This window comes from Pipistrellus hanaki (genome assembly GCF_964339955.1).
Source record: "Pipistrellus hanaki genome assembly, chromosome: 4".
Classification (NCBI taxonomy): domain Eukaryota; kingdom Metazoa; phylum Chordata; class Mammalia; order Chiroptera; family Vespertilionidae; genus Pipistrellus; species Pipistrellus hanaki.
In genome coordinates this window covers 909855-931163 of record NC_140506.1, presented here as the reverse complement: position 1 = coordinate 931163, position 21309 = coordinate 909855, and the positions used below count along the sequence as shown (strand labels likewise).

General features: G+C 60.9%; 2 protein-coding genes across 3 annotated transcripts; both read left to right on the top strand.

Annotated features, from left to right (window-relative positions):
- Window positions 1-231: 231 nt before the first annotated feature.
- Window positions 232-7119, top strand: GZMA (granzyme A). Its single transcript, XM_084881023.1, has 5 exons — window positions 232-346; window positions 2480-2627; window positions 3369-3510; window positions 3704-3976; window positions 6705-7119. Exons 1-5 carry the CDS (start codon window positions 277-279, stop codon window positions 6864-6866), a joined length of 795 nt encoding a protein of 264 aa, XP_084737149.1. The 5' UTR covers window positions 232-276; the 3' UTR covers window positions 6867-7119.
- Window positions 7120-12738: 5619 nt separating this feature from the next.
- Window positions 12739-16629, top strand: GPX8 (glutathione peroxidase 8 (putative)). 2 transcript variants are annotated; one of them, XM_084881024.1, is made up of 4 exons: window positions 12739-13162; window positions 13629-13890; window positions 16125-16324; window positions 16370-16629. In XM_084881024.1, exons 1-3 carry the CDS (start codon window positions 12956-12958, stop codon window positions 16286-16288), a joined length of 633 nt encoding a protein of 210 aa, XP_084737150.1. In that variant the 5' UTR covers window positions 12739-12955; the 3' UTR covers window positions 16289-16324; window positions 16370-16629. The 2 variants fall into 2 exon arrangements, with proteins under 2 accessions (XP_084737150.1, XP_084737151.1); XM_084881025.1 differs by lacking the exon at window positions 16370-16629 and having other exon boundaries at window positions 12856-13162; window positions 13629-13886; window positions 16125-16317.
- The last annotated feature ends 4680 nt before the right edge of the window (window positions 16630-21309 follow it).

Genomic DNA, 21309 nt, shown 5'->3' with positions numbered 1-21309 from the left:
GAAGCGGGACCCCTCCCGGCAGTGGGTGCTCCCGTCTGAGGACCCTGAGGTTACCTCCTCCTCCCCCCACCCACCGAGGAATTGCCCCCACACACACACACCCCAGCCCAGCGGGCCTAAGCCGCAGAGCTGTTCTCACGTCTGTTCTTCCACTTCCTACAGCTCAGCTTTGAAACTGAGAGAGAGAGGGGGCGGGGGGAAGGGGGAGCCACATCCTCTGAGCCCAGAATAAAGAGCCCGCCGGTCAGCGCGGAGCACAGACCCCACCTGGACACCATGAGGGACTCCCAGGCAGCACTGGCCTCCGCTCTCTCCGCGGCCACCTTCCTCCTGCTCCTCCCCGCAGGTAAGACGTCCTCCTCATGCCTGTCCTCGCGTGACTCTTCGATTCTTCTTCGCCCAAGGGCCTGGCGCCCCCAGGCTCGCTGCTGCCCGCCGGCAAACTGCCTGCGAGGACCCGGATGGCCGCCCGCCTCTCGGGAGGGCCGGGGCCTCTGCCTCTCTCGCTGCAGAAAGTGCAGGCGTTCCAAGGAGCTGCAGGAGCAGGCCCGCCCCTGTAGGGGATCGGGGATGAGGTGTGTTCAGTGGGGAGAGCATCGGCCCAAGCGCCGAAGGGTCACGGGTTCGATTTCCGTCGAGGGCAGGTTCCTGGCTGGGTTGTTGGTTTGATCCCCAGCCCGAGGGTGCGTGCCAGGGGCAACCAGTTGATCTCTCTCTCTCCCCACTTCCTTCCCTTCCTCCTGCCCCGCCCCCTCCACTCTCTCTAAGAATCAATGGGAAAACAGCCTCGGGTGAGAATTAGCAAAAGTTAAAAAAAAAAAAATTTCATCCTCTCTCAGGGCTAGCGTGTCCTTGGACACTGGACCCGGGGAGCTGCCGTGTGGGTCCAGCGAGTCCGTGGCTGTGCCTCACACGCCTGTTCTGTGCGTCCGTGTGGCCCGGGGGTCAGACAGCCCTGGGGGGCGGCGAGGTGTTCTCTAACCTCCTGGAGCGAGGCCGGCGGCCGGCCTCCTGGGCGAGGGCGGGCACGTGGGCCCCCAGGTCCCGCAGGAGGGGCGGGGCGGGGCAGCGGCCGCGGACACAGCAGCCTTCTCCCGAAGGCCCCAGGGAGCGCCCTGGCGCCCCCTGCACCTGACACGGAGACGGGATTCTGTAGGCACCGGCTGCAGGTCCTTCGGGACGAAACGGTTGGCACGTACAGTGTCCGCTCGGCCCCGGAGGAGGCTGTCCGGGCGCCGCAGGCTCTTATACGGGAACCAGAGCAGGTGGGGTTTTGTCCTAGCTGTTCTTCCGAGGAAACTGCCCCCAGCCCAGCCCCCAGGCCCCAGGCCCCAGGCCCCCAGGTACCCCAGCCCCTCTGCTCCACTGGGTGTCCTGCCATCAGAGAGCAATGTGGGCCCAGCGAGGTCAGGCCCAGCGAGGTCAGGCCCAGAGAGGCCAGGCCCAGGCCCAGCGAGGTCAGGCCCAGCGAGGCCCAGGCCCAGCGAGGCCAGGCCCAGCGAGGTCAGGCCCAGCGAGGTCAGGCCCAGGCCCAGCGAGGTCAGGCCCAGCGAGGCCAGGCCCAGCGAGGCAGGGCTGGTGATGACTCAGCCCCACACGGCGAACACTCCAGAGGCTTTAAGTACCTGCCCCCAGCAGTTCCCACCGATTTTGGCTCTGGGTGGGTGGGGACCAGGAGCGGCTAGTGCTCAAGCCGTCCGTCTGGTCTGTCTGAAGCGGCCTCCGAGGGGTGGGAGGTGGGAGGTGGGGCGTGTGGCCTTCCTCTGAGGCGAGTGCATCACGCAGGCTCACACCCTGTACCGTCCGGAGAGTGGCTTTCTGTGCCCGAAGGCCCAGAGGCACCGGGACCGGCCTTCACGGCAGCACCGAGGAAGAGGGGTGCGGCTGGAGTTCTGGGGCCCTCGGTTCCTCTCCTCTCACTGCCAGAGCCCAGACGGCCCCTCCCACTCCCTCTGGCAGCCAGAGCCCGCGGCCCCCCGGCCCCCTCCCTCCCAGGTTAGGAGGGCGCTAACGTCAGGGAGGAATGTCTCCGGGACCGGGAACTCCCGGGCAAGGTCGCAGCTGAGAGGCCTGGTGAGCAGGGGCAGCTCTCAGCTCTCATCCCCCACCCCCCCAGCTGTCACTCGGCCTGCAAGGGAGGCACCGAACTGTCAGCATCACCAGCGTCTCCGTGGCAGCTGTTCCCTGGAGACCAATGCACACCGCCTGCCCGCCCCCCCCCCCCGCAATGCTCCCCCCAAGGGGTCACATTTCCGCCCGTGACCCTGGGAGTGACAGGGTGTGGCTTCTTGGGGGGAGGACTGGGACCTTTGGGAGGGCCTGGCACCCACACGCCCGCCCCCCAGGACCCCGGCGATGGCGCCGCCCTGCCCTCCTCACCACGCGGACGCACCTCTGGCCTGGGAGCGAGGTTGGGGCGAGGTTGGGGCGAGGTTGGGGCGAGCTGGGGCGCTGGGTGACGTGCTCTTCCCTCTGACAGGCCTCTGCGGGCGAATCGTCGGAGGATGGGAAGTGCCGGCTCACTCGAGGCCCTACATGGCGCTGGTCCGCGGCGGCACCAAGGGCAGCCTGTGTGCGGGGGCGCTGGTCGCTGACAGCTGGGTGCTGACGGCCGCCCACTGCGCCCTGTGAGTGCTCTTCCAGGCGAGGGCGGGGTCTTCTCCTGGGGACTGTTATTTAAAAAGTGAACACCCCCAAGCCACGGGGACTCGGTGGCTCCAGAGCTGGAACCCAGGAGCTGAGGTCAGATGGGGCCCCAGAGAGCGAGCCCCCGAGGCAGCAGCCCAGCTCCTCCTTCGCGCCCCAGCCCCCCATCCAGCCCCACCCACACCTCTCTTCCTTTCATTGAGAAAATGAAAGAAGGAGGCAGACACAGAGATGGAAAGAAAAAGCTGGGGCCGGGTGGGACACGGTCCTCTGATGGAGAGACAGGGACCCAGAGCCAACACAGCGCATTTATTTTAGACAGCAAAACCCAGGAAGTTTTACTAAAGCCCGACAAAGGAGATTATGTGCATTCTTGGTGGGCCGGGTTGTATTCCTTCCTGGTGCTTGGCTGGATTTAGATAACGGAACCCACCCCCTGGCACCTGAGCTGAAGGTCAGGCTGACAGCACTCCTGCCTCTGGCAAGGTGTGTTTCCAGGACGTGGCTCTGGATTCAGCTGACGGTAACTAAAGAAATGCCCATGTGCCTGCCCAGGCACGCCCTACAGATGATGATGACTTCATAAGCATTCACTTGTTGTCTTTCAAGTTCTGAGCTGCAGACAAGCGTTTGCACGGCGAGCGCCTTTAGAAATGGGCCATGAAAGTGACCAGCACACGACTCAGAGGCGTAAACCGTTCACAGGGCTACGTCTTTTTCAGGAGCAGATCGGCCCAGGTCATCCTGGGGGCCCACTCCAGGTCCAAGCAGGAGCCGGAGAAGCAGATCCTGGGCGTGAGGAAGCAGATCCCCTACCCGTACTACAACGAGCCCAGGCACGAGGGTGACCTCAAACTTCTAAAGGCACGTACCTCTGATTGTACCTTCGATCGACTTCGGCATCGCAGAGCTTCCTGCCGTCTGGCCGCGGCGCGGCGAGCGTTCTCGGTGCCCTGTAGCTACAGACTGTAGCCACGGGAGGGGGCTCCCAGGGTTAGAAGCATGCCAATATTTTAATGATCCCATTCCCTTACCTCTTTATGCTTTCTCCCCACAGCTGAGGGGGAAAGCAACCATCAACAAAAACGTGGCTATTCTGAGCCTCCCTAAAAGGGGGGAAGACGTAAAGCCGGGAACCAAGTGCCACGTGGCCGGCTGGGGGCTGACGCACAATGACAAGCTATCCCAGCCCGATGGGCTGAGAGAAGTCAATGTCACCGTCCTGGACAGGAAGACCTGCAACGGCCCCAAGTACTATGGCCACAACCCTGTCATCACACGGGATATGATCTGTGCCGGAGAGCCCAGGGGCGGGAAAGACACGTGCAACGTAAGTGAAAGGCGACCCCACACTTGGGCTGTTGGGTTAAGGTTTGCAGAAATAGAAAAGGCAACACCACGCTCAGCCCTCTCACCACGCTCAGGCCCCTCACTATGCTCAGTCCTCTCATGGCTGTGGCTGCCACTAAGGTGGTTGTTCAGCAAAAAGGGCGGGTGGGCTGCTAATGCCTGGGTGGACTGTGACATCTTCTGGATTTTATGTCAAAACCACCAGGGAAGCAATGGCTTTCCCTCATGTTAACACGTGAGCCCTGGCGGTTTGCTCAGTGGACAGAGCATCGGCCCAAAGCATGAAATTCATGTAAGAGTAGACCTTCCTCCCCTCCAGCCACCGGCAGGCACCTGGCACCTGGGCTTCCCTCGCAGCCCCGGCTTTGGCCAAAAGGTCATCAGGAAGGACAACCTGAGAAGGATGTCCAGTCCAATTAGCATATTACTCTTCTATTATAGACTAGAGGCCCAGTGCACGAAGATTCGTGCAAGAATGGGCCTTCCTTCCCCTGGCTTCTGGCACCACATTCGCTTCCAGCTGGAGCAGCCTTTCCACTCTGGCCCAGAGCCTCCTTTCTGCCTTCCCATGCTGCCCAGAGGCCAGAGTGGCTGGGGTGGTGCAGAGCAGCTGAGGTGGTGTAGAACGCAAGCGCCTCGCCCCCAGCAGCTCAGCACCTGTGCCTGCAAATTAACCCGCCATCTTTGTTGTGTTGATTTGCATACTCACTCCTGATTGGCTGGTGGGTGTTGCAAAGGTACAGTCAATTAGCATGTTGCTCTTTTATTAATGTAGGTTTTTAAATATGTAACACTCAGAAGAGCCCTCCTATGCCCTGCTCCCCACATCTCAGCACACCCCCAAAATGCATCTTCAATTTAGCCTGGTGGGTCTAAAAGGCCCATCATTGCCAAGCCAAACTGAGGGTCTCAGTGACCCCCCCACAGCCTCCGGGATCCGAGCTCTGTCCCCAGGAAACAACTTCTGAGCGTGGCCCATACAGAAGGGGCTCGGCTCCCTGTCAGAGTCAGAGAAAGGACAGGTCATGGCCCTGAGGGAGGAGGGAGGCAGGAGAGGCACCCCAGTATTTGAGCTCTGAGTGCTGGCTCCTCGCTTCCCGCCTCTTCCAAAGACCTCCTCAGGAGGAGGACGGGGTGTGGGATTGGGGAATCAGAAACCGAGACCAGAGTCTGTCCCCCTTCCGGCTGCTTATCCAAACATCAGCAGAAGCTGACGGCCTTACCCAAGTGGGGCCAGTCCCAGGGGAGGGTGGCACCTACCTTCAGAGCCTTCCACCACCACCTCCACCCTGCCTTCCTTGCCCTGCCCTCACCACTGTCAGACCCGCAGGCAGCCTCTCAGGCACCTGTCAGCTGCCACTCAAGCTCAGCCGTCCTGGTCTGCGCTCAATGCTGTTGGTGAATTCCACCGACAGGCCTCCTTCTGGAACAGGCAGGCACTGTGTTAGGCGGGCGCCATCCTTCTGCGGGAAGGACCCCGCTTCTCACACGGCTCCTTCCGCCACGCCCTCCTGGGCCAGTGATGTAGGAGAGGAGGCCCCAGACTGTACTTGGGCCTCAGAGCCTCGCGTCCCAGGCCTGGCCCCTGCACCACCTGCCCACACGCCAGGCCACCTGATAACATGGGGCTGCCCCTAGGCTCCCCAGGAGGACACACGGCACACACGGGAGGGCCCCAGGAGCTCCTACGGTGCAGGAGTGAGCTGGACGTGCCATCCCGAGGCCGGAACCATGGGCGTGTTCTCCATGGGCGTGTTCTCCATGGCGTGTTCTCCATGGGCATGTTCTCCATGGGCATGTTCTCCATGGGCGTGTTCTCCATAGGTGTGTTCTCCATGGCATGTTCTCCATGGCGTGTTCTCCATGGACCTGTTCTCCATGGCGTGTTCTCCATGGCATGTTCTCCATGGTGTGTTCTCCATGACATGTTCTCCATGGACCTGTTCTCCATGGCATGTTCTCCATGGACCTGTTCTCCATGGCGTGTTCTCCGTGGACCTGTTCTCCATGGCGTGTTCTCCATGGCATGTTCTCCATGGTGTGTTCTCCATGACATGTTCTCCATGGACCTGTTCTCCATGGCATGTTCTCCATGGACCTGTTCTCCATGGCGTGTTCTCCATGGACCTGTTCTCCATGGCGTGTTCTCCATGGCATGTTCTCCATGGTGTGTTCTCCATGACGTGTTCTCCATGGACCTGTTCTCCATGGCATGTTCTCCATGATGTGTTCTCCATGGCGTGTTCTCCATGATGTGTTCTCCATGGGCAGGTTCTCCATGGCATGTTCTCCATGGACGTGTTCTCCATGGGTGGGTTCTCCATGGGCGTGTTCTCCATGGGAGTGTTCTCCATGGCATGTTCTCCATGGGAGTGTTCTCCATGGCGTGTTCTCCATGGTGTGTTCTCCATGGATGTGCTCTCCATGGTGTGTTCTCCATGAGCAGGTTCCCCATGGGCGGGTTCCCCATGGGCGGGTTTTCCATGGGCGTGTTCTCCGTGGGCATGTTCTCCATGGGCTGTTCTCCATGGGCATGTTCTCCATGATGTGTTCTTGATGGGCATGCTCTCCATGATGTGTTCTCCATGGGCGTGTTCTCCATGGCATGTTCTCCATGGGCGTGTTCTCCATGGGCATGTTCTCCATGGCGTGTTCTCGATGGCATGTTCTCGATGGGTGCTCACAGCCCTCCCCCTCTTGTCTTGCAGGGGGATTCTGGGAGCCCCCTGATCTGCGAGGGCACCTTCAGGGCTGTCACCTCCTTCGGGAAGGAGGGCCGGTGCGGGGACCCCTGGGGGCCCGGCGTCTACACGCTGCTCTCCCAGAAGCACCTCAACTGGATCAGGAAGACCATGCGGAGGGCGGCCTAGTACGGGCCTGCGTCCCACCTGCTGCCGCACCTCAGCCGCCACAGATAAAGGCAGCTTCCCCCGAAACCGGTGTGGCTCGGTGGATAGAGTGTCAGCCTGCGGACTGAAGAGTCCTGGGTTCGATTCTGGTCAAGGGCATGTACCTTGGTTGTGGGCACATCCCCAGAGGGGAGTGTGCAGGAGGAGGCTGATCGATGTTTCTCTCTTTCCCGCTCTCTTCCTCTCTGTACGAAATCAATAAAATATGTTCTTTAAAAACAGCTTGCACAACCGTCTGGGTTCCCACTGTCACTCCGTGGGCAGATCCACGCCGGGGAAGGGAGGCAGGGTCGCAGCGTGGCCTGGGGAGGGCCGGGCGGGCAGGGACCACGTCACCCCTGTGGCAGGTGATAAGACAGAGCCAGGGCTGAAATGGCCGAACGGCCTCCACAGGAAACTAGCAGCAGCCATGCGGGTCCATGCGGCCGGCACAGCGACCACAGAGCACGCCGTAGCTGCTGGCAGCGGCGGGAACTCCTCTCACCAAGGAGATGCTGAGTGCAAGAAGCCGGACGCGAACGGGAGAATTTCCTGAGTGACTCCACTCTGAAGGTGGGCATAAGGCAAACTAACCCGAGGAGGCAGGGGTTAGAATCGCAGACCGATGCTGAGTGGGAGGAGGAGACGGAGGGGCCAGGAGAGGAAGGAGGACAAGGAGGAGGGGGAGGAAGAGGAGGAGGAGGAGAGGGAGGAGGAAGAGGAGGAGGAGTAGCAGAGAGAGGAGATGGAGGGGCCAGGAGAGGAAGGAGGAGAAGGAGGAGGAGGAGTAGCAGAGAGAGGAGATGGAGGGCCCAGGAGAGGAAGGAGGACAAGGAAGAAGGGGAGAAGGGGGGGGGGAGAGAGAAGAGAAGGAGGGGAGAAGGGGGAGGAGGAGAGAGAGGAGACGAAGGGTCGGAGAAGGGTGTGGGGCAGCCGCGGGGGAAGCAGAGCCCCCCCTGAGTGAGAAGCTCAGGGCCCCCCTCAGGCAGGCCCCTCGTCCAGCTGGACCTCAGCACCCCCCGCAGGAGACTGGCACACAGCACCGTCGCTCAGAGGAGGGCACGGGCACTCAGGGCCAGGGTGGCAGCAGCGCCCCCACAGGCCGGCCGTCCTCTGCGGCAGCGCCCGCGGGTGACTGGGCTCCAGGTGGCGGGTGGGGAGGAGGCAGCGGTGGCCGCTGTCCTGGTGCTGAGGCTGGGAAGCCGCCCACCAGGTGTGGCCCCGCGTCCCCCAGCCCAGGGCCGGGGGAACCGCCCTCAGAGCCGGCCTCCTCCGGGGCTGAGCCGCGGGGCCGGCAGCGTGGCCGGCGCTAAGGGGGCGCCTGCCCCCTCACATGTGGGAGCCCCTTTCACGCCCCTCGTGGTTCAGGGTTGGGGTTCAGGGTTCGGGTCCTGGAGAGGGCCACAATGAACGAGACTAGGAAAGTGTTAATTTGGGAACATTGGGGGCCAGGCTGGAGTATAAGAGGGGACTACGCCCCGCTCGGGCCTTGCTGTTCCTTTCTGTTGAGACTGTGGATGTTCAGGCAGGAAACTCCAATAACAGGAATTCACCGGAGGCAAACAGGTGGAGGCCCTCCCGCTAACACGGTCTCAGCCTAGCGGCCAGTGGTGAGGGCAGTTAGGGTTGTTGAGCAGCCTCCCGGTTTCCGGTCCACATCTCTCTGTTAGTGAGACAGCGACCGGTTTCCGGCACTCACACCGTGTCCTGTGGCTGCCGCTCCGCGCCCTCCGCGGCCTCAGCAGCAGGCATGTCCTCCCTCCAGAAGTCCGTCCAGCAGGGCCTTCCTCGGGGGTCCAGGCCCTGCCCCTGCCCCTCGGGCTCCTGCAGCTCAGGCCGCCCTTGACCTGTGGCCTCAGGCTCCGGGTCGGCCCCGGAAGCCACACTCCTCTTCCACGCGTCTCTGCAAGCATACGTGTTTGACGTGTACAGTAAGTGCCTCCGAGCAGGCCGCCCTCGTGCAGGTGTTCCCGAGAACTTAAGACAAATGTGTGTTTCTCCCGCCCCAGCAACAGCCCAGGACCTCCTGAGCGTGCACCGGGCACAGGAGCTGCGGGCCGCATGGACCCCGAGGCGGGGAGGGGAACACCGTGCGGACAGGAGCCACAGCCCATCTGGTTCTTCTAACACAGTGTTTCCCAACCTTCTCTCATGATGAGAATCACCTGGCGGAGTTGTTAAAACACAGATTCCTGAATCCCAACTAAGAAGTGCTAAACTAGAATTTTTGGGAACATATAGGTAAAATTGTATACTTAACTAGTGCTCTAAGACAGATTTTATATACAGAGCACTAAGTTAGGTATGCAATTTTACCTATATGTTCCCAAAAATTCTAGTTTAGCACTTCTTAGTTGGGATTCAGGAATCTGTGTTTTAACAACTCCGCCAGGTGATTCTCATCATGAGAGAAGTTTGGGAAACACTGTTCTAACACCAAACGGCACGTGTAGGCCAGAGCACAAGACACATTGTCGTTCCAACATTCCGTCCCGGCTGCACCGTCATCCGCTCACGGCCGACCTGGCGGCCGGGGAACACAGACCCCGCACAGCAGGGACGGCCTGGCGGCCGGGAACACGGACTCCGCATGGCGGGGACGGCTGCCAAACACGGACTCCGCACGGCGGGGACGGCCGGTAACACAGACCCCGCACAGCGGGGACGGCTTGGCTGCTGGGAAACACAGATCCGCACGGCGGGGATGGCCTGGCGGCCGAGAAAACGGACCCCGCACGGCGGGAACCAGGCTTCGTCCCTGAGCCCGCGTCGGCCCTCGGGGTCCCGGAGGCCCGCTGACCCCGCAGGTGATGGGAACAATGAAGGGGAGAGACTGGCCGTCACGCTGAGACACAGCTCGGGTGCAGAGGGAGAACAGAGCCCGTGTGAGCTTACACCAGCGGTCGGCAAACTCATTCGTCCACAGAGCCAATACCAACAGGACCACAACTGACACTTCTTTGGAGAGCCACATTTTCTAAACTTAAACTTCCTCTAACACCACTTCTTCAACATAGACTCGCCCAGGCCGTGGTGTTTCGTGGAAGAGCCACACTCAAGGGGCCAAAGAGCCGCCTGTGGCTCGAGAGCCGCAGTTTGCCGACCACGGGCTTGCACCCCTCCGTCCCAGAAGGCCGATGCACTGCCTCACACGGAGCACACGGTGCCGGCCGAAGGGAGCGGCGGCTCTTGTGGGCAGACACGGAGACGCCGCCTCACGCGTGAGCATTCCTCCTGTCACAGGAGATTGTGACACCAAAGACATGTCTGCCGTTCTGCCCGTCCCACCAGCACCACCGGGGCCCGCGCCGGCTCAGCTCCCCTGCAGGCACGGTCCCTCGCCTGGGCCCTGCTCCTCGCTGCTCTGGGCGGGCGGTTCCCCGGACCCTCTGAGGTCAGGACTGCATCTGATGTTCCGTCTCAATTCTCATCAAAACACCCACGGAAGGCAGACCACAGGCCACAGCCTTCTCGTCTCTAAAGCTGAGAGTGACACGCTCAACGGGAACTGAGCCACCCCGGTGCCCGCGGTCCTGCCGCAGCTGAGCAAACGTGACCCCGCAATGCTCCACCGGGGGCGGCCTCGGCGGCACAGGCACCTGCGGGCGAGGCAGAGGCAGAGGCAGCTGCTCCGGCACCAGGCTCTGCCCCAACGGCTCCACAGAACGCCAGGGGAGCTTCCGGTGAGAAATGGAGAGGCATGCGGGTGTTACACCGTGGTGCATGCTTGAAAGTTGTTGAGAGAGTCGATCTGAAAAGTCCTCCTTGCACGGAACACGCAGGTAGAAATCTAACCCCCAAACATGGAACACACAGGTAGAAATCTAAAAGAACATGTGCAATGATTGTATGAGGAAAATTACAGAACTCTCATCAAAGAAAATCCGGTAATGGATCGTCCACGTGCACAGGTAAGAAGATTTGGTACCGTTACGACGTCAGCTCTTTCCAAGTCGATTTAAAGACTCAGTGCAATCCCGGTAAGTTACTTTTTTTAAATACTGACAAACAGATTCTGAAGTTTATCTGGAGGGAACACAGCCCGGGTGAGAAGAGCCAAGCTGAGGGACCGGCACCGCCCCACGTTGAGGCTCGCCGGCAACTGTAGGAACCAACGGGGGGCGGGGAGGGGGGGACACTGGCAGAGTCAAGGGAACTGCTCAATGGGACAGACTGTGGTCGGCAAACTATCAACAGCACAACGATGGGCATTTCTTTGGAGAGCCACACTTTTTAAACTTAACTCTATAGGTAGGTACATCGTTCGGAAGGAAGGAGGGGGGGAACCTCTCATGTCCCATGTGAGGGTCAACCTTTGAGCCCAGGAGTTGCTATAGTAACCAGACTAAGGGAATCGTGACCAATCAGAGGGGCTATCAAGGCACCAAGTTCTGCAGCCTTTATAAGCCGCAGGGAAAGGGAACCCAGCGGGACTCTATCCCCCCCCCTACGTGGAGTCCATTCTGTGGGACCCCCCTCCCCCCCCACGTGGAGTCCATTCTGTGGGACCCCCCTCCCCCCCCACGTGGAGTCCATTCTGTGGGACCCTCCTCCCCCCCACGTGGAGTCCATTCTGTGGGACCCTCCTCCCCCCCACGTGGAGTCCATTCTGTGGGACCCCCCCTCCCCCCCCACGTGGAGTCCATTCTGTGGGACCCTCCTCCCCCCCCACGTGGAGTCTGTACTTGTTCTTCCATAAATCTCCACCTTTGCTAGAGCACTTTTCTGTCCGTGGACTCATTCTTTGATCCCGGCGGCCAAAGAATCCGGGGTCCAGTCCAGAAGTGGGGTGTCACTAGAAGGCCTCGGCCATTTAAACAGCAGCCCTGCGGGGCGCCTGGACCTGGGCGTGGAGGAGGGCACCCTGCTTTCTCTCAGAGCCCGATGCTTCATTGACAGGTCGCAGCCTGTTGGTGAAAAATGGAACCATCTTCAGAACTAAGTGTTTTAGCTGTAACCGGTGTGGCCCAGTGGATAGAGCGTCAGCCCTCAGACTGAAGGGTCCCGGGTTCGATTCTGGTCGAGGGCATGTACCTTGGCTGCAGGCACATCCCCAGTGGGGGTGTGTGCAGGAGGTGGCTGATTGACGTTTCTCTCTCATCAATGTTTCTAACTCTGCATCCCTCTCCCTTCCTCTCTGTAAAAAAACAATAAAATATATATATATAAAAGCCTAAACCAGTTTGGCTCAGTGGATAGAGCACCGTCCTGCAGACTGAAAGGTCCTGGGTTCGATTCCGGTCAAGGGCATGTACCTTAGTTGTGGGCACATCCCCAGTAGGGGGTGTGCAAGAGGCAGCTGATTGATGACTCTTTCTCATCGATGTTTCTAACGCTCTATCTCTCTCCCTTCCTCTCTGTAAAAAATCAATAAAAAAATATTTAAAAAAAAAAAAAAAAAAAGAAGAAGAACTAAGTGTTGTAGATGCACCCGGCCCAGGGGCATGGGTGCTCCGGTGGGAAGTGCCCGCCCTGGGACCCTCATCTGCTCGGTGGCAAGTTCATTTCCTGCTGTCAGTCATGACCAGAAATACTGCCGTGTCCCTGACGACAGAGGAGGGCTCCTTAACCATCGCTGTTTACCACCGTTTATTTCTGTATCGTCACCTGGCATTGCCTTGGCTGGGCGAGGTCGGAATCAGGAGCCGTTCAGATGTTTTACCACCAATTCCTGAACTCAGAGTGTGTGTGTGTGTGTGTGTGTGTGTGTGTGTGTGTGACACCCATCACATCACACGCACGCCCTGCCTGCCCCCACAGCCTGTGCTCTGGGTCCCCCGCCCCTGAGCTAACCCCTTGCTGGGCGCCGCCTCCCAGGGACGAGGGCGCCATCTGCCGGGGAAATGATGTGTTTGTGGGAGAGTGTGGAGCTACCAAGCACATCCTGACTTCCTGCAGAAACTCAAACCCATCATCACAGAGCCCCCGCCACCCGGCCAGGCCTCTGGCCGCCGCTGCTCCGGAGGGCGGGACAGGCGCCCGGCCTTCCGGGTTTCCCTCGAACCGGCTGGGGTTTCGCGTTTCAGCTCCTCCCGGAGGCCGCCCGCCTCCCCTCCCTCCCGGCCTCCAAGATGGAGCCTCTGGAGCCTCTGGCGCCGCCGCTGCGCTCGGGGCCGCGGGCCAAGGCGCTGGCCGTGCTGCTGGCGCTGGCGCTGGGCGCGGGCACGCTGCTGCTGCTGCGGCTGAGCGCCCGCCCGCCCCGCGCCCGCAGCTTCTACGCCTTCGAGGTGAAGGACGCCGCGGGCCGGCCCGTCTCCCTGGAGAAGTTCAGAGGCAAAGTAAGTCTCGGCCGGCCGGCGGCTCTGGGTGCCACGTGGCCCGTTCTCTGCACGCAGCCCCGTTCCCATCGGTGCCGGAGCTGTCGTTTACAACAGAGTGATGGCACGGGTCCTCCCGCTCACCTGCTTCCAAACTCACCGTCTTAACTGTCTTCCTAAAACGCTCTCCCTGTGGCCCTTAGATTGTTAGGACGGGCTTGTAACTGGGATGTGACTGTGGAGACGCCACATGAGACGCATCTACCGACAACCATCTTTCTTAAAAGCAGCCTCTGAGCAGCTGATGCCTTGGCGGGGTTCGGGGTGGAGGTGGGGGGCGGTTGGAGGGGGTGAACCGCTGGGGTCCCGGGCGTCCAGGCCGTGGTCTCCCGTCACGCTGGGATGAGGGTCTCCCGGGGAGGTCAGCTGCTGGCAGAGCCGCTCTGACCGCCCTGCCTCACTCTCTGTCGCCCTCTCTTTCCCGGAGGTCACGCTCGTGGCCAACGTGGCCAGCGACTGCCGGCTCACCGACAGCAACTACGCGGGCCTGCAGGCCCTGCACCGGGAGTTCGGGCCCTTCCACTTCAGCGTGCTGGCCTTCCCCTGCAACCAGTTCGGGGAGGCCGAGCCCCGCCCCAGCAGGGAGGTGGTGTCCTTCGCCAGGAGCACCTACGGGGTCACCTTCCCCATCTTCCACAAGATCAAGATCCTGGGGCCCGAGGCCGAGCCCGCCTTCCGGTTTCTGGTGGGTGAGTGTCCCCCTCCGCCCCAGGGGAAGGTGCTCCTGGCTCCCATCCCTGAAGCAGGACCCCACGCTCCTCTCTCATTCCAAAAGCTTTCGGGGGGACGTCTTATCGGCCCATCAGAGCCAGGGTCTCATCCTTTCTACAAGCCATGCTCCCCGAAACCAGTGTGTGGACGTCTTGGATGACAAAGCAGAGCCATCCCCCTGTGCCGTATCCTTACCGTCGTTTCACTGAAATGTTGTTTGCGAAGTGGCCACAGTGGCCACGGATTCCCCTCGCCTTTTTTTAAAATATATTTTATTGGGGTTTTTTTTACAGAGAGGAAGAGAGAGGGATAGAGAGTTAGAAACATCAATGAGAGAGTAACATCGATCAGCTGCTTCCTGCACACCTCCTACTGGGGATGTGCCCGCAACCAAGGTACATGCCCTTGACCAGAATCGAATCTGGGACCCTTCAGTCCGTAGGTGGACGCTCTATCCACTGAGCCACACCGGTCAGGGCTTCCTTATGATGGTTTTACTGAAAACGTTGCTTGCGAAGTGGCCACAGCTGTGTGCTCGGAGTCCCCTCGCCTTTGATGGGGCCCCTCCCCTGGTTAACGCTCTCCTGGTGAGCAGTGCAGAGCGCCCCCTGTCGGTCACTCACGTCCTCGCTGGACTGCATGTCCTCGAGGAGGAGTGACACTCCCGTTACCGGGTTTTTGCTAAAATCCAGAGCAGAATGTAACACTTTTGGGAGGAAGCGGAGCTGGGCTGTCGCTGCAGCATCTGGGGGAGCAGGGAGGCAGTGAGGGGGTGACTGAGGCACAGGCTGTGGCCCCGTCTGCCCCGCCGAGCCGGCCCCGGCCTTCGCTGTGTGGCTCAGGCACGTCGCTGACCCTCTCTGGGCCTGTCTCGTTTGTACATGCGACGGTCAGTGTGTCCACCCCTAAGGCGTTGGGGAGATGGATTATGTGAGAGTGAAGGGCGTGTCTCCTGCCCACCGCCTCAGGACCTTCATGCTGACCCCTCATCTAACGAGGCCGCCGGCCTGTCCCCGGCCTGTCTCCCTGCCAGTCACCGAGCCTGTGCACAGACACAGCACACAGAGTGACCACGGGCCACGCTGCATCTCCGTCCCCGGGCGCCCTGGCTGGCTCTCCTCCTGCACCAGCACCTCCCCCTCCTCCCCCTTCCCCTCCCCCCTCCCCCTCCTCCCCCTCCTCCTCCTCCCCCTCCTCCTTCCGCTCCTCCCCCTCCTCCTCCTCCTCCCCCTCCCCGCCGCCTCCTCCGTTTCTGAGGACAGCCAGCCCGCTTCTCCGCCTCTGGCTCTCCACTTCCCTCCTCGCTGGCTGCCACAGGCTCTGTCACCCTCCTGACCAGGTGGTCCCGGTACCTGCGCTCCCTCCACCTTCCCTCCCCCCCCCCCCCACCGTCCTCCTTCCCACACACACACACACACACACACACACACACACACCCCGTCTCTCTGCTGATGCTGGGGTTCCTCCTGAGATCACGTGGGCTCCTCCTGCTCCGCCCCCTCCTGGTCAGGTCTGCCTCCTCCCGAAGCCTCAGACCAGCTCCTCCTCCCCTCGGGGTCAGTCCCACGCACACAGGGAAGAACAGCCACCTCCCCCGACACCCGCCGAGTCCCCTGTGGGGCACCGGACCCCGCGCTCCGGGCTGCCCGCTCCCTGGCCGTGACACCTGCGCGGGGACCTCCACTTCCTCACCTGCAGAACGGGGAGCACACCGCCCCTCCCAGACGCCCCTGCCCAGGGCGGCGGGAGAGAGCACACCGGGCACACGGCGGCTCTGGGTAAATCCAGCTGCGTTTCCCTCACCAGCCTGTCAGACAGCCACAGTTCTCATGTAAATTACGATGCATCAGAGGGCCATCACGATTTCTCAGATGCGATTATTTTAAATGTCTCCCATTTTCAGCTACGTAACAGGTAACATGAGAACACTATTTAATAAGAACTGTACACATTCCCTACAAAGGACTTGTAAAGTATCACTTTATCTTCTAAATGTTGAGAAGCTGGGAGGTTTGCGCTGGTGACAGGCAGCTGTTTGCTCAGAGCAGCAGAGCGGGTAGGCACTGGCTCGGGCCGGCGGGGGGCCGCTGTGCGGGGGGCTGGCCGCTGGGCCTCCGTGTGTGACGAGGGGGGACCCGGACGGTGGTGCTGCTGTCCCGTGGCAGCCCCCCCAGGACGGAGATCCTCACAGACCGGGCCTCTGTCGTTCCAGACTCTTCCAACAGGGAGCCGCGGTGGAACTTCTGGAAGTACCTGGTCAGCCCCGAGGGCCGCGTGGTGAGGTCCTGGCGGCCCGAGGAGCCGGTGGACGCCATCCGGCCTGAGGTGGCCGATCTGATCCGGCAGATGATCGTCCGGAAGAGGGAGGACCTCTGAGCCACGCCGTCAGACAGAGTCCGGCTCCGCGGGCGGTGCGGCCTGAGGGCAGACCGGCCAGGCGCACGCTGCCCGTGGTGGGCGGCCCGCAGCAGCCATGGCCCAAAGCAAACGGGGCGTCGAGGAATCCCTGGCGCACGCTCAGCCCCGGGGCCACACGGAGCCGCACAGGCAGTCCCCGCGTGTTCATGTCCGGATGCTCAGTGGACACGGCCTGGGCCCTCCTGGACGGGCCACACACTGGGCCACCCCCTGCCTGGCACGAGCGGAGAGCTGACTGTAAATGACTGTTTATGCAATGAAACACAAAGCCCTACCTAATAAAGTGATATGCAAATTAACAGTCACACCCTCACACAAGATGGCCAGCAGGGCACAGCAGTTGTGGGCGATCAGGCCAGCAGAGGAGGGCAGTTAGGGGCAACTTATGACTATTTGGCCCGATGTAATAAAACACACAGGCCAGCAGGGGAGGGCAGTTGCAGGGGACCAGGCCTGGAGGGGAGGGCAATTAGGGATTACTGGGCCAGCAGTTAGGGGCAACTGGGCCAGCAGGAGGCGGCCCTTAGGAGTGACTGTGCCAGTAGGGGAGCAGTTAGGCGTCAATCAGGCTGGCAGGCAGAAGCGATTAGGGGCAATCAGGCAGGCATGCAGGCAGGCAAGTGGTTGGGAGCGAGCAATGCTGGATTGTGAGAGGGATGTCCGAGGGATCCCAGATTGGAGAGGGTGCGGGCTGTGCTGAGGGACACGAATTTCATGCACCAGGCCTCTAGTAAAGTCCTTTATATAGAGATCCAAATCCTTATATTTGGGGTTTTTTCATTTACTGAATTTTCTTTTTTATGCACAGTTCATAGGATGCTTTGTTTTAATTATTGTTGAAAGCATTACGTATGTCCCCCTTCCTCCCCCATGACCCTTCCAGCCGCCCCCGCCCCGGCCCCAGGCCTTAGGCACATAGTACGTTGGCCAAATAGTCCTTATCAATGACATCATCACATTTGAAAAGGCCTTTTGAAACTTTCAATATCTCACCATTTTTGTCCAGAAGACACTCAAATTCCACAAACACAGGATTAACAGTCGGAGTCCATCTTGACTTCTGAGTGAAAACCCGAGTGTGAGAAAGCAGCCCTGGGTGTACGTAACGAGTCCTTTCGGTTAACGTGGCCGCCAGTCTCGTCCGGGACACTGGACACGGGAAGACCTCACTGTGACTCACCTGAGGGGACATCGTGCGAGTCCCGAGGACCAGCATCCAGGGAGGGAGCAGCTGCTGGCGCCTCCTCCGGTCACCGCGAAGTGCTCCCCAAGTGCCCCCTCAGCTCTGAGCCTCAGTCACCGGGCAGCGGCCACGTGGGTGAAGGTTAGTGGCTGCACCAGGAAACACTCATTTCATGAAAGAATTAAATATGAAAGCAGGAGGCCCAGCCAGCGTGGCTCAGTGGTTGAGTGTTGACCTATGAACCGGGAGGTCAGGGCACATGCCTGAGTTGCCAGTTCGATGCCCAGTGTGGGATCAAACCGTGACCTCCTGGTTCATAGGTCAACGCTCAACCACTGAGCCACACGGGCCGGGATACATTTCTTAACTGTCGCACATACAGCACATGCCAAATGGTGGCTGGTGAGTGTGTCTGTAGCGTGTGCACATACATGTGCACATTTCCTGACTGTAATACATTTAACAGGCATCCAGTGGCGGCTGGTGAAGGTTGAATAAACAACTCTGTGGAGGGGGAGTGCAATTTGCCAGTTTCCCTGGTGCCAGTGCTCCCACGGGGTTGCTGACTGACCAGCTTGCAAACATCCTGCAAAGTTAACGGTTGGTTCTCACAGCCACTCCGCACAGGCCCAGCACACCTACATCTAAGACACCAGAGTCCCAGGTTTCAGAGGCTCTCCACAGCGACATCTGAGCCAGAGCATCGCGACTCTCCCCGCTGTCACCTGTGCCTTAGGAGAGATGCCCAGGCTCTGGATGGAGGGCCCCACTGGGCCCAGGGACCTGGCGGGCCTGTCCGCAGGCGGGAAAACACTGAACCGACAGAGCAGCCACACACAAACCTGAAAAACAGCACTCTGCTCTGGATTTACCTCCTTAAGGACATGCACTGTGTCTGAACGCCCGCCTCCCACCAGCTCCCGGCCAGTGGCCCCGCAGGAAAGCTCCCCCTCACGTTTCCCTGAAAGTCTGACGTGTGTAGGCGGGGCTGGAAGGGGACCTCTGTGTGTGGTGATCCCTCAGCGGGGTTTCCTCTTTGCCCTGGGATCACAGTCACCACGCTCCCCCCTCCCTCCCAATATCCCCCCACTCTCCCTCCCCACTCTCCCTCCCCTCCTCACAGAGGCCACGCCTTCAGAGGGAAGCTTTTCTCTGGGGGAGAATGAAGAGCAGCAAGGAACTGGGAGCCCTCCCCAGGGTAGGGAGGGGAGTGGTGAAAGCACAGGGCTGCCGAAGAGAAACACCCCAGAGAAAACAATCTCCATCCACAGGGCCCCCCCTCCTCCTCCCCTTCCCCCTCTTCCCCTCTTCTCCCTCCCCTTCCTCCCCCTCTCCCCACCCCCTCCCCCTCCCCCTCCCTCTCCCCCCCTCCCTCTCCCCTCCCTGTTCCCCCTCCCTCTCCCCCTTCCCCTCCCTCACAGGGAAATGTTGCCTTTTGGAGCTCATGCCCTGGCTCTCCTTACTCACCATCTCCTAATTTCTCTCCATGTGATTCCACTTTCCCTCCTTTCCCAGCATCCCAATGTGGAACTGAGAACAACTGTGAACACACCTTCTCTTCATTGAGTATAAATGCTGGCAGTTTATGTTTGCCTCTTTAGTTTACAAAAATTGAAACACAAAGGCCAAGCCTTTTAAATTGAGTAGGTTTTATTTTTATCAACAGCTCAGTGGCTTCCTATGCAAAGTAAAATGCTGCAATTCCACCTTTATGGAAACAGTATCATTTGGAGGGCTAACCACGAGATCCAGCAAATGGAATGATGTTGGACACAAAAAGAGGGTGAGAGTTTAGGGAAGAATAACGCACAGGAATGAAATTACAGAAATCTTCCCGTTAACCCGTGGTTCTAGAGGTGTCTAACTGTAAATAAGAACGGAGGTTACGTCACCAGCACAGCAGAGGTGCTGTATCCCTCCGCTCTCACCTGGGTAACCCCGCCCAGACCACCAGGCAGTTCTAGGAACAGCAGCTGCTGCCCGCGTGCACGCCCTCCACAAGCCACACCTCTGCTCACTTCCAAGTCCGAGCCTGAGATGTTACAGGAAACCAAGACAAAGCTGAGGCCTACCCGAGTTAGAGCCGCCGCACCGTCCCCTGGCCAGTCTGAGTCACCGAGTCGCTCTCCGCCACGCGGCTCCGCCTGCACAACAGTAACCGAGCCCAGTGCCGTCCCTGCGGCAGTGCTGGCACAGCACGCAGCCCACACCCGTTACAGGTTTGGTGGTGCTCGATGCTGTGTGCATGCAATGGGATAGCAGGTGCATGTTAGCTGATGTCATCACATACCAACCAGCTAACAATACACTGCCAGCCCATCACACACCGCCAGTGCCTCGGGCACGGAGACGCCCCGGGGCCGGGGCAGGGCCGTCACGGGGCACCGCCCGCCGCCTCGGCCGCTGCTTCTGGCGGCCGTGAAGTCCCCGAGGCTGAATGCCGCGAGGAACGTGGACAGAACTCCACCCTGACAGTCACGGTGAATGAAATATGGAAGACGTGTTCCCCCACAACCCTTCCAAGAAACAAACCCACGTTTTATTTAATCTTATCAAAACTTATAAAGCTTCAACATGCTTACTCGTTTAGTCTTCCAAAGTAAAAGCCTGGGTATGGGATAGGTTATGAGCACAAGTTAACTTAAAAAGTTATACTTACCACATACAGCTTTTCTAACTGCTTGTTTGCCAAACCACGGCCGCCTGTGTGGGCGGTAAAAGCTCAGGAGGCGGCTCGGGGCCCCTCAGCGGGGGGGGCGGAGAGGGGCGATGGAGCACTGGGGATTTCTAACTCCCCTCACAGGGGCTCACTGCGCTGCGGGTGCAGCTCTGTCCCATGTGCCGCTTACAGGAAAGCTTATAAAAGTGGCGATGGGACTGACACTACCATTTCTGGGTGAGAACACAGAGAAGAGAGATGAGGGGCTCCCGTGGGAAGACCAGGAAAAGCCGCTGGGCTTGCTTCCTACTCACCCATCACCAGGGAGCTGGCCGGTCCGGTGGCTCGGTGTCCGTGAGCGCCCGTCCCGCCACCAGGTGGCGCCGTCCCGCTCCCGGCGGAGCGCGTGGCCGGCAGCGGGGGCGCCGGGGCTGTACGGGCGGCCTGGACCCCCTCCGCGGGCAGAGCCGGTGCGCGGGGGGCGGGTGGGGGCGGACCCGCAGGCACGGACACGGACACGGAGACTCGCCGGGGCCCTTCTCTGAACGCAGACCCGCGGGGAGGAGGCCGCTCCGGCCCCGGCGTCGGGCGTCTCTAACCGCTCCCGCCTGCGGGGCCCCGGCCCGGGGAGCGGGGGAGCGGGACCACGGCCGCCGGCGGGGCCTCCGCGGGGCGGTGCCTGCGCTCCAGGGGGGCCGCCCCGCGAGCCCGGTCTGCAGGGCGCCCTCGCCGCGCCTTCGGCGACCCCGTACCCGGGCCTCCCTGCCGGCTCCCGGCGCCTTAAGAAGCCGGCCCGGCGGCCTCGGGCGCGGGAATCCGCTCGGCCGCGCCCCATTGGCCGGCGCTCGGTGACGTCAGGGGGCTTCCCCGCGGCGCCCGCCCCGCCCCGCGCCGGTCCCGCGGCTCCGGGCGCCCAGCTTTCCCGCGGACGCGGCCTGGCGGGCGGAGGAGCGGGAGCGGCGGGGAGGGGGTTCACGCCCCGCGTCCGGAGGCAAACACGTCCGCGCGGGCCCCCCCAGCCCCGGCGGCCCAGCCCCCCAAACTCTGGGCCGGGCGCGGGGACCGCGGAGGGCAGGCGCGGCCGGCTGATTCACCTGCAAACGCCGTTTATCCCAGCGGCCCGATGCGAGACAGCTT